This window comes from Rousettus aegyptiacus, unplaced genomic scaffold (assembly GCF_014176215.1).
Source record: "Rousettus aegyptiacus isolate mRouAeg1 unplaced genomic scaffold, mRouAeg1.p scaffold_m13_p_4, whole genome shotgun sequence".
NCBI classification, from domain to species: domain Eukaryota; kingdom Metazoa; phylum Chordata; class Mammalia; order Chiroptera; family Pteropodidae; genus Rousettus; species Rousettus aegyptiacus.
The window spans coordinates 89,305,680-89,318,191 of NW_023416307.1; the positions used below are offsets into that span (position 1 = coordinate 89,305,680).

The 12,512-nt window shown below is 33.4% G+C and overlaps 1 protein-coding gene across 5 annotated transcripts in view; it reads right to left on the reverse strand.

Annotated features, from left to right (window-relative positions):
- Nucleotides 1–12,512, reverse strand: part of TSC22D2 (TSC22 domain family member 2) — a 48,638-nt gene that overhangs the window by 28,837 nt on the left and 7,289 nt on the right. For 2 of the 5 annotated variants that reach the window (XR_004950319.1, XM_016156473.2), the window contains exon 2: nucleotides 6,266–6,337. The exons of 2 other annotated variants lie outside the window; for them this stretch is intronic. Coding sequence is in view for 2 of the 3 variants with exons in the window: in XM_016156473.2 (XP_016011959.2) it covers nucleotides 6,266–6,337 (72 nt within the window). In the remaining variant the exon portion in view is untranslated. Of the gene's footprint in view, nucleotides 1–3,566; nucleotides 4,736–6,265; nucleotides 6,338–12,512 lie in introns of those variants that run through there. One more of the 5 variants, XM_016156476.2, reaches the window with a different exon arrangement.

A 12,512-nucleotide genomic window follows, 5' to 3' on the forward strand; every position in this document is an offset into this window, starting at 1 on the left:
TTATTGAGAACTAGAATAGAAACAAAACAAAATAAAACAGATTTTATGTATTTGTTCTGGTTCAACAACCCCAGACGGCATTTAAATTTCCTTTTCATCTAAACAAATTCTGTAAGAGTTTTTTTCTTAAAAAGCTATGCTACAGTTCTAGATTTTGTAGAAAATAAATTTTCTTTAACAAATTATTTTACACACTTATAAACACACAAGCTTCTGTTCTACTCAAAGCCTTGCTTTACTGAAAACTCATTCGGTAAAAAGTAAAAAATAAAATAATTTAACAACAAAAATAATGATAAGCTACCAACTATTTCCACCTTTTTGACTATTTTTCAAACTGTATCCTGAAAATAATTACCATGACCTGTCAAGAGTAGGCTGTGGTGACTAACACTGAGGAAATTTATTAACTAAAGAGGAAGATGGTAACCACACAAGCTTAAGTATATAATAAAGGATGAGCAATTAGTAATTTCTCACCAATTCTGAAGTCTGGTCATGTGCTGAAAATGATGTCAGCACATCAGGCGTCCCATTCCAGCTAGTCATAGAAAAGCTGAGAGAGAAGTGCTATATATAAACTTATAAATCAGTTATCAGTCAGTCAGTCAATCTTCAATCTCTTCTAGCCTTACCTTCTCTACCAAGATGCATGTCTGCAGCTCTGCAGCTCCAGCTGTACCCCGAATATTTCTACCTTTTCATCAGTTCTTTGACTTATCCAAAAGTTGCTAAAAACAGAATTTTCTCCCTGCCAAAGCAATTCTTTCACTGAAACTTCCAAGGGTACCACCATTCTCTCAGTCAATTAGGTTTGACACTTTGGAGTCAAATTTGACTGCTTCCCAATCATAAACAATCAGCTGCAAATTGTGTAATTCCTATTTTCTGATAACAATTCTTTCCTCATCTCCACTGCCTAATTAAGGCCTTCCTTACCTTTCTAGTATCTTTGGTTTCTATCCAATCCAAGTTCTCTATTGTCTTCAAATGTTTTATCCACCAATCAAATTTAACCATCCCTATCACTTAAGCCCTGCCCGCCCTTTCGCAATGGATCATTGTATTTCCTCTGACTGGAATGCTTCTTTTCCCTCAGTTCTTTAACTCTTCATGACCAAATTCTACCCACCTTTTAGGTTCCAACTCAAAATGCCAACTCCTAATGAAGTCTTGACCAGCTGTACTAGAGAGGTATAAAATGCTTGAATTTTAAGTAGTAGCTATTACTTTCAATCACATGATGTTTCTACCTTTTTCCATATTAAGATCCAGTTCACTGGTTTCCCTATTTGGAACCACCACTTAACTGCCTATGACACGGGATTCTTCTCTAACTGAGAACAGTTTGCTAGTTTTCCATTCCTTAAGCAAATACACAGCTCTTTGAGATTTTCTGATAATCATGGCCAACAGTGACAAAATAGACGTAAAGTAGCTCAATTCTTTTCCATTTAGAACTGAGTAAGGGAAAATAACTCCACAGAGTAGGGATTTTAAAAATAATTGGCTCTAAACCTTGCTCAAAGTTAACATTCCCGATTAACAGCCAGGAAGCTGGCCTTGTAACTAGTGATGGCAAGACTATTTTCTGCAGGGCCCATCTACTTTCAGAAAGTAAGCCTGTCTGTTACAATACTCGCTTGGCTGTCCAGGTAGAGTATAAAGAAAGACTTTCTAGTTAGCTTTGTATTTAGAGTTAACTATCCTACAGAAATGGAGCACAAGAGGCCTGTCACCATCTTTTTCTGTTTATTCTAGTTGTATAAACATTGCCTAAAATTTCATTAACTTTTGTGGCAGGACCATCACTTGCTAACCAATACTAGAAAATGCAGTCAATTAATACATCTAGGTATTTTTAACTTTATAAATAGTCAACCTAAGTGTCAACCTTCTTGAATTTACATACAAGTTCTTTCAATTTCTCATGCTTCAGATTAAATTTATAAATGCTATGGGCCAATGATAGCTATGACTTCCTGCTTTAATGTCGTCTGAACATTTTATAAGCCTGTCCCTAGGTTTTCATCTAAATCTGAGATACAGTAGTAAAGGATGACAGATCATTAAAAAGTTGTCCTCTAATTTTCAGCATCTCTGATTATCCTCTACTAGATATCCTTAACTGGAATAGGTCAAAATGTAATCAGATAATAAATTATGTAAGTTCTAGATATAAATTATTAGAAAATATATTCAGGGTGGTTACAAAACAGTCTGGGTTCATACCCTCAAGGTTCTTAACAATATAGGAGAGGACATTAAACCAGTAACAATCTCCTACAAGTAACTCACTAGGGTGATTCTTTAAAATTATGTAGTTCAGATCTACAATAATGCTGAATCATATGGATGAATCTCAAACATAATACTGGTTTAAAGAGGGCAGACACAAAATATATAGCATATGATTCCACTTATAGAAGTTAGGATAGGGGAAGGGAAGTAATGGGAAAAGGGCATGAACAGGTCATGAGCAGCTTATAATTTTCTGTATATTGATCTGGGTGCTGGTTACACACGTGTGTTCAGTTTGAGCCGTACATTTATGAATGGTGTATTCTCTGATACAAATTATACTTCAATGAAAAGATTTTTGAAAAGTCATATTACTGAGCATTCAAAAACTAGATTAGCCAAGTTCAGAACCCTCAGTTTTACCATTTGGGTCAACAAGTACTAGTGGGTATTAATGATGTATCCAAGCTTCTTGGAAGATGAATAAAACAAAACAAGAGTCTCATACAAGCAGCTTAGTTCTAATTTACTCCTAATTTCAAAAACAAAATTTCACAGGGAATAATGACAGGAAACTCCAGAAGCCCTCTCTTACAAAAATACTGCAGGTTACTTAAACAAGAATTTTTTTTTTTAACCCAGTAATTTTAAAACTAAATGTAAATTAATAATTACTGCAAAAAAATTAAATGACATCAAGTATCTGGTAAAAGACATACCATAAATTCACAGACATTAATTTTAAGTTAATAAGCCATATGTACTACTTATTTTATTTCTCTTTAAATATTGGTGCTGATCAATAAGGAAGGACAAGTTGACCCAAAGGTATGATGCACTTAGCAACTGTTACTCTTATTTGTTAACTATATTTTAGCATTTTCCTCATTAAGGCAGAAATACTACAAGTGTTTATCAATAAGTTTAATCCTTACAAGCTACTTGATTTCTTTGTTTAGTCTAATTGAGCTAAAGCTTCTTCCCACTAGTACTCCTTTACCTTACTGACCTGATATTTACAAGAGGGAAAAATATAAATTCTCACTCTGAACTTTAGCAAAGGACTCACAACAAGCACCTGCTCTCCAGGGTTCATCAAGATAAGTTTCTAAACGTATTGTGCTGATTTAACAAAGCAATATAATTAAGTTTGGAAAGCTGTCCTTTAAAGCAGAAAAATAGGAAGTCAAAATTTAAAGCTACTATAATGAAATGCCAATAGGCTATCACAGCATTAAAAATGAACTCCTTCATAGTAAAACAATCTCCAGAAAACTAACTATGGAAACTATAATATTCATTTTAATAAAGAGTTAACACAAATATTGGGCTTCCTAAGAAACGCTTGTATTATTTTTGAGCTATCAGTATACATTGTCCTTATATTTGTTGATGGTTTCAGCTGATTGATTCCTTAAGAACTCTGCAAATGACAAGAGGGGGAGCCAGAAAACAATAATGGCACCTACAGGAAAAGGGGAACGAAAGCTTCAACTTTATTACCATAACTGAATAAAGCTTTAAATATCAACAGAAAGAGAGAAAATCTAAATACACGCAGACTGGTGAAAAATTTCTCAACTTGCGAATTCTAATTTTATTAGGGAAGGAAACAAAGGGGCCAAGAAAGAAGTCAATGTGAGAAAGATAGATTAGTTACTTATATTTTGATTAAAAGATAGTCTGTGAAAAGAATCCTGGAAAAAAAGATTCCAGTCTTTCAAGTAAGGCAAAACCAGGGATCTTCAGATGTCTAAGGTAGGTTTAATGAAAATTGGCACAGGGTTTAAAAGCTGCCTCTACTGAAAAGATTTCCAAGATTTCATAAATAGCCTGAAATATGGTGATCTATCAACACTGATAGGTAAATTTATACCTCAAAGCAACTAAGGGATTTATAGTCCCTTAAATTCCTGAATGGTTCTATTTATTTAAAAGAATCAACACTGCAAAATATGTGTGCCAAATCAGTAGCACAATTTTTAGAAATTTTAAATTTATAATAGTCAAAAATGAACAAAGGCAATTTGATGAGATCTAACACAAAAGAGGTCAGAAGTTATATATATTTTAAAGCTTAACACACAAATCTTCAACCCGTTTGTAATGAAAAAAAATAGTTTACTTGCTAACACACCTATTAAAAAGTCTTTAGATCTTTGCTAAAGTTGTAGATAGTTGGAACTAATAAAGCTAGCTACCACTGACCTTCTAAATTGAAAATTTAATAAACTAGTTAAAAGGAAACCACTAGTCAGTTTCTACTGGGTTGAGATGTCACTTTGGTACCAACAGGCCAACTTTAATGAAGAATGGCTGATTAAGAATATAAATTCTGATGATATTTTGGCTTTAACATACTATATACAAGTATCCATTAACGTCTTTGGTCTGGACAACAGGTTCCAAGGAGAAGAGAAAATATTTTCAACCCATGAAAAACTACAGATACAGCAACTTGCCTCATTTCTGATACCTTAAATGTTTCTGGTATCTAAAAAAGAAAACAGATAAGGAGTATTTAGCTGTAACAACAAATGAGGAGCAATTTCTATGGCTGTTTTATAATGAAACGAAAGAAACCTTTTAATATTAAATCTAAATTATAAAAAATACAGCTCAAACCTTTCTACGTTAATTTGATGAAAACAATGGTTATCATTCATATTAATGTCATGGTAGCTTGTTAAAGTTAGCTATTTGAAATAAATTACCACATATGTAGAAACTGTTCTTACTACATTTCTAAATACAGTGTGCTTTTCCTTTTTCTAAAAGTAAAAGTACACCTGAAAATATTCACCCTGGCTACATCTGGTAAGCCATTTGAATGATAAAACCTTCAAGATTGTTTCATGCCACAATTTAGATTTATATCTTAAATTATACTGCTATAGCTGTATAAGTTTAAAATTGAATTTATAAACATGGTATTGTAAATTTTAAAACTTTTTGTCCTACAAGTAGCTATATAAAAACATTTTTAGTAAGAAACATATAATAAAAAAAAGTTTGTTAGAATATTTCTCTAGAGTGACAAACACAGCAAATTAAGCTGAAGAATTTAAAGACTGTTACCATTTCTAGGCAGTGCAGACCAGGTCTTACTTAACATGACATGTACATGCACTTAAGCAATACTCTTTTCTAATGAAAGAGATAGAGTTGAGTTCATGAGTTATCCGAACTATGCCAGAGGACACAAATGCGTTGCCAGGCAGAGTTAAAAGAATTTTACAAAGCTTTGTGTGCATTTTAAAAACATCATTTGTGCTCAACTTCTATTAGACACAGAATGATGGAGTGCTAATAAATATTCAGCAAAATAACTGAACACAGCATATACTACTTAAAATGGGTATTTTAAAAGCAGAAAGATAAACCAAACTATCTTTTGCCATAAATGAACTCTGACTTCATTCAATATTTTAAAAAGTTAAAAATAAAATTTATACATTTCTGTGAGAAAATAAACCATTTTAGGAGTTTCCAAAAATAGTTACACAGATCTAGTAAATTCTAGCAAACAAACTTGATATTAAATTTTTTCACCAAGAGTTAAACAATGACTACTACGTTGATACCCTGGTCTTGTCTCTTCTCCAATTTCTTAATATAAAATAACATTTTATTTTAAGTCACCAATGCTCTTACGGATAAATCATATAAAATAGCATAAAATTAAAATAACTGTAGGTAGTGTATAGAATATATTTTTACATTAAAATACACATAGGTAAGTAAATATTTCATATAATAAAATCCAACAGAATATGTAAATCCTTCCAAAAAGTAAATAGAATTAGAAGTTCAGTAAAAAAAAAAAATGTTCATATTCTATTTAAAATATAGATTGTTCTTTTGGTTTATTTTGCTGCTTTGTCCTATGCTAGATAAGGTGATTCCCCGCCCCCCCCCCCCTACGACAACAAGGATCAGTTTTAGTGATGAGAAACAAGTACAGTGCAAAGCAATTCATGCATACACTTTTGCATGTATGCATTCCATATGTAAGTATTCATACCTATCCCAGAGGTTCTTTGATTCCTGAAACGTGTTCAAATGGAACGCTTGGTAGAAAGCAGATGAAGGATTCCTGTGAGATCCAAGAATCAAATGGAAATGAGGTTGAGAAAGTATAGTAAAATAACTACTTTTCAAAAAAAAAAGATTTTAGATTTTTTAAATAATGTAACCGCTTCAATAAAAAGAAAAAGCCACAGAGCTTGCTTAAAAGCATTCTGAAAGAAATTAAAACTGGACAAAATCCAGCAGACCCGGAACACAATTCAGGATCAGAGTTCTAAAAGAAAGCGGTAAAAGAGATTAAATTAAATACTAACTTGTATTCAGCTTTGTGTACATGTCCCTATACATATGAATGTGAACAGTTTATAGGCTACTCTATATCAGATGACTTTATTAATGTCTATAAATGTTTAGCAGTTTAACAAAGCTGTTCTGAGGTACATGTGAAACAAGCTAAGCAGTACCTTTGTAATAGAAAAATTCTTCACTGGATCTATTTGATAGGGTTAGATGATAAACAAGAAAATGAGTCCGTTTCTGGGCTGGACTTGACAGTTTCAACCTTCAGAATCTATTTATTCATGTGTGGTTTCTCTGGATTAAGATAAAAAATGATATTGCAATTGTATGGCAGCGTTCTTACTTCTTGTATTAATACAGGTCCCACATTAGGAGGTAAGTGTGTATTCACCTTAATCACCAGCCGTTCCTACAATTCCCTGGGGACACTTTCCTTAGAGGTTTCCATAGAATGTCCACTGATAGGCTCATCTGGGGAGGCTCCCAGCATGCATGATTCATTTCATATTTCAGGAGTGGTTTCTCCAAGAGACTAAACTTTTGAAAAATCTGCTCTCTAGCAGCTCCCCCTCCACCTCAGCATATTTCTAAAGTCTCTCTCACCCCCAACCTGTACGTTAAGGAGCTAACAAAAACTTGAAACAATACCTCTAAAATTCTTGATCTATGCTGTAGGAGAATAACAGATATTGAGTGCTTATTACATACCAGGCACTATTCTAAGTGTTTTACATTTATTACCTCAATTCTGTAACAGCCCTAAGAAGTAGGTGCTATTATTATTTTCATCTCACAGATAAGAAAACTGGGTTAGATAGAAGTAACTTGCTTATGTCTCAGAGTTAGTAGGTAGTGAATCTGGTCCCAGTCTGTCTCTATCAGTTAAATCACAATATTACTACCTAGCCTTGCAGAGTGGTTCAAGAACTGAGACTATATAAAAAGCTCCTGGTGCATAGTCAATGCTCAATAAATGACAGTGATCAAAATGAGGTTTAGATACAATACAGCAATTATGAGATGCTAACAAGTACCTTAAGAGTCTCTGCAGTGTTATTAGCACAGTAATAAAACTATTTTTAAGTTCTACTGGAATAGCAATCAAATATCAATGCCATCAAACAAAACAAATACACGACAGAATTCATGACTTCAAAACTCAAATTAAGACTCATTGTGTTATCTACTGAATTTCTTAAAAACATTTTTAAAACGCATTTTTAATTTTAACCAGTAAGGGTACCTTTTAGATGATACAAAACTAGGAAAGGCAGACAGACACTAGATGCCAGAGTGTCACCAAAGCAACTGTTTGATTAATTGGAAGTTTTCAGTATGTGTACTTCTCTTTGCTTATCCTTCAACTCCTTTCTATTCCTTTATTTTTTTCTTGACTAGGTCCAAGGCAATCAAAGGCACTGATTAGACCTACTAATATCAAGAAAGGATTAAGAGGCTGCTAACTACTGTTTATTTAACAGCTTGTATCCTCCCTCTCAAGATATATTTGTCAGGCCCCTTGTTTCACTGTACTTAGAAATCAGTCTGCCAAATTAAATGAAAGCCGACTAAACCAAGTGAAAACTCAATTTGGCTTTTTTACAAGGGTTATCCAGGACCATATGGGAACAAATATGCTATTCACATAGGTCTGTTTGGAGACCTTGGATTTAAAATAAACAGTGACTCAAAAAGGAAGGTAGTAAATACAAGAGAATAGCAAAGAGTAAACTTGGAAGTTATTCTATAAGTCTGAAATTTAAAATTCATTAAAGAGTATTAACAATATATTTATAAAGATGGCATCCTTTAAAATAACCTCAGATCGATCCCCTGACTTTGGAAAATCATATATGTATATATTTAATTTGAATCAAATTCCTATGCCAAATAAACTGGTTTTAAATGAGGTCATATGATTTAAGTCCTGAAATTCCAGCATTTTTACAGCATAGACTGATGAAATGCTCCTAAGTTAAATGTAGGAGTAAAAAACGAATTTATCTGCAGTTAGTCATATATTTTGGGGTGAGAAAAGACTCTGTGAAATAAAATACTATAAATGGACTTAAAGTCCTTAGAACATGTCAGAACAAATACATTTAGGATGCAAAAGCTTTCAGTTAACAATCACTTTCTACATATATTCAAAGTGAAGAAGCCATATGGAGTTATACAACCATGTACTAAAGAAAAATGTAAATAGTCTTATATTCCAAGGATAAAGACAATCTCATAAAATATGCAATTTTTGGTTTCTAGAATACTTCAGCTGGGATGGTATCCATAAACTGAGGGATTTTTAGCAAAGAGCAATGATAATTAGTCAAAACATAGAGTAATGGGCATAGATTAAAGGAGTCAAGTCTGTGAAACCTAGCTGATCAAGAACTTCAAATGACTCATTTGTAAATCCTGAAGGGCTTGATTATCAAAGGACTTCTGTTTTGGAATGATAAAATTGAGGAAACTAAGAGCCCAAGGAAAATGCTATTAATGGGGGTTCATCTCAACGTTACGGTCTCTGAAATCTGAAGGAACCAAGAGGCAACTGACATATTAAAAAATTTATTAGAAATATTAAATTTTATGCAGCACTGGTGACAAATTCTCTACTGTCCAAGAAATAAAACAACAGATCAGTGGCTATAGTAGGTTTCCTTTCTTCCATCTTATAGTTAGCAAGATAATAAAGCAAAATTAATTCTGGTAATATCCAAGAGCAGTCACTGGCTTTGGAGTCAGAAGCCTGAGTGTGAATCTATGCTTTGTCACTTAATAGCTCAGTAACTCAAATCCTCAGAGCATCAGTTTCCTTAACTCATAAAAAAGGGGAGGAAAACACTTAGAATTGCTTAAAGGGTCAAACCAGATTATGTATACATAGGGTCTAACACAATTGAGCTTGGTTTGTGTTTAACATAGAGTTAATTTCCAAATTATGCTGTATAAAAATCAATTTTTGGTAGAGTATTTTTACATATACCAAAATGTTTCATCATTACTAAGGTAACATTGAGGCAAACAAACTACTTAAGGTAAACATAAACAGAGCCAGGTATACCAAGCTATTTAGTACATTCCACTGGATGAGAACTCTGACTTCTGAGACTCAGAGCTCTCCCAGGATTTCCTTACACACAACTTTACCACAAGATTTTAATTAAAAATATATAATAATCACTAAAAAGGATACTGAAATGGTACCAAGATACATACTTTAATAATAAAAGCTTCAAGAAACACCTTTAATAGTGATCATACACTTACAGGAGAATGCACACATAATAATGGGTTGCTTCTGAGGTCAGAAATTCAGTGGCTGGAGAAAAGAGGCAAGGCTTTCAATTCATACACTTGTATATTTTGAACTGTATTAATGTATTACCTATGAAGAGAATAAATTAATTTTAAGTCAGTCTAACTAGTTCCTCCCCATACCAATCTGACATGATATCCTAACTTGTTCCCATTAGCATCTTATATTTATGTGCTGATTATTTTCATACAGCCTGAGATCGCTAAGGGAAGGATTATCCCAGTACTTACTACTCAGAGAGCACAAGGCAAGTTGAATAAGATTCACTTTAAATGTTTTCTTGGGCATCCAAGAAATGAGTATCTGTAAACTTCATTTTTTTGTCACACAATAGTTGGGTGGAAGGAAAACGGTTTTGACAAGGCTTAAGTGGGCAGCTCTTACATAACATGCCTAAACTCTTACGCAGGGAACCTTAAAATCTGACCAAGCCTCAAATTCTAATTTTACCAATGAGAAAAACTAAGAGAAGTAAAATGACTTGACCAAAGAAACCAACTATGTGGTAGAAGAGCCAGGATTAGAACACAATTTGCTGTACTTACTACATTCAAGACTTTCCTGGCTTAAAACAACACCTCCTTTTCTCTGATTTCATTCAATTACACTTTTAGATCAAAACTGAAGACTCTTGGTATGATTTGTAGCTTGTCAAGAGGTGACCTGGGAGCGCAGTATGGACACTGAAATACTATTCTGCCATACATAACTGTCATATCTACGGATTATTCACAAATTACTTGCATAACTCATTTAATTCTCTCAAACTCTCAAAGGTAGGTATTCCCATTTTTCATATGGGGAAACAAGAGGCTTGGAAGGCTATAGGTCAAGGTCAAATGCCTCAAGTGTGCAGCATAGTTGGATTTCAGCCAACATGTCTGACTCCATTGTCTGTAATGGTCACTCGTATAACATGCTAATACATAAGTAAAAACACTATTTGATATTATTTGAACAAGAACTTCCCTCTTCTCTGTTTTTGTTTTGTTTTCAAAGGCTAGGCAGACCATACAGCAAATAAGAATTTGTTTTGGTTTAATTTACAAAATCATTTAGTAAAACTGAATTCTAATTCTACTTTAGAAACTAGTTGGCTTTAAACTTTGCTTTGGATATCCTTCATTCACAAATTAAACAACTTACTTGTGTAATAATGATGAACAGCTTTAAACATTAAGAATAACATTTGAAATACACCAGCAGCATTTATAATAATTGACTCGTTAATCACAGTTTCTCTTCTAGACATCAATATTCTTTAGTCAAATTTTAGTGAAAGACTACAGGAAAGGAGGCTTTACGCAATTTAACATTCAGACTTCACTTGTGTCTTGCCTACTCTGATTAGTATATATTAGCAAGACATTCATTCACATTCTGTGTCCTAGGTTGGTGGTCCCCAACCTTTCTGGCACCAGGGACTGGTGCTTCTATGAGAATCTAATGTCTGATGATCTGAGGTAGAGCTGAGGTGGTGATGCCACCGCTGGGAGCAGCTGCAAATGCATATGATGCTTCCCTCACTCACCAGCTGCTCTGACCTCCTGTGTGGTCCAGTTCCTAACAGGCCACGGACCAGTACCGGTCCACAGCCAGGGGACTGGGGACCACTGCCCTAGGTGATCGCTATTAAAATCAGCCCAATGATCTGTAGAATTTTCATGTAACCATCACATGTAAAAGTATAACTTAAAGCATGAGAGTTCATTCTTTTAAGCAAATGTTAGTTTTGGTACAAAGAAATATAACTAAAAACTCCTATTTGGGGCTTTAAATTTGAGAAGTAAGTAACCCAGAGCAGCATAGATTAAATTTAATTTATCTGATTTAAAAGTAGAAATTATGCATATTTTTTAAAGGTAAAGCAGATTATCAACAATAGGGGTATCAACATATTTGTCAGTCAAATTTGAAGTGCATGTATTAAAATATATCATGAATATCAGGCAATGATCGAAACTGGTCACTGTTCCTATATCTTTATGGAGTCCCAATTTTTGTCTTAAACAATGGCAGATTAAGAATATAATAAATATTGAGTAATTTGGTATGTTTAGAATTGCTACGGAAAGACCTAAATTATACCAATGATTCAGGAATGCATATTCTTTGTGACTGCAGTAATTTGTATTTTATATCATATCTAAAAGAGCAGCTTCAAATTACAAGTCCACTGGTTTAACATAAAAACTTGAAGAATTTATTCCAATTCAAGAATTTTGTTATACATTACCTGTTCATATTTTGAATTATGAAGATTTCTTATTAAAAATCTGCTCTTCCCATTAATATGAAATTACTTAGGGAACATTATGATTCAGGCCATTTAACCAAAGAGATCTGTTTTGTACAGCCTCTCTTCCTCATACAAGCATTGAAAGAGTAATGCAATTAAAAAATAAAGAGTATCTGTTTAGAAAGGAAAATGGATACCCATTGAAAATGATTATTAAAAGTATTAGACCACTGTTCCTCACTAGTAACAAGTCTTCCCAGTCCTTAGGAGACCACATTTCTTGTCATTTCACTATATTTTCTCTGTCTTAGTTATCTATCACTTTTTAACCTCACATCCCCCAAATTTTGCAGTTTTAGAAAAGAAAAGTCAAGATCCTTTTAT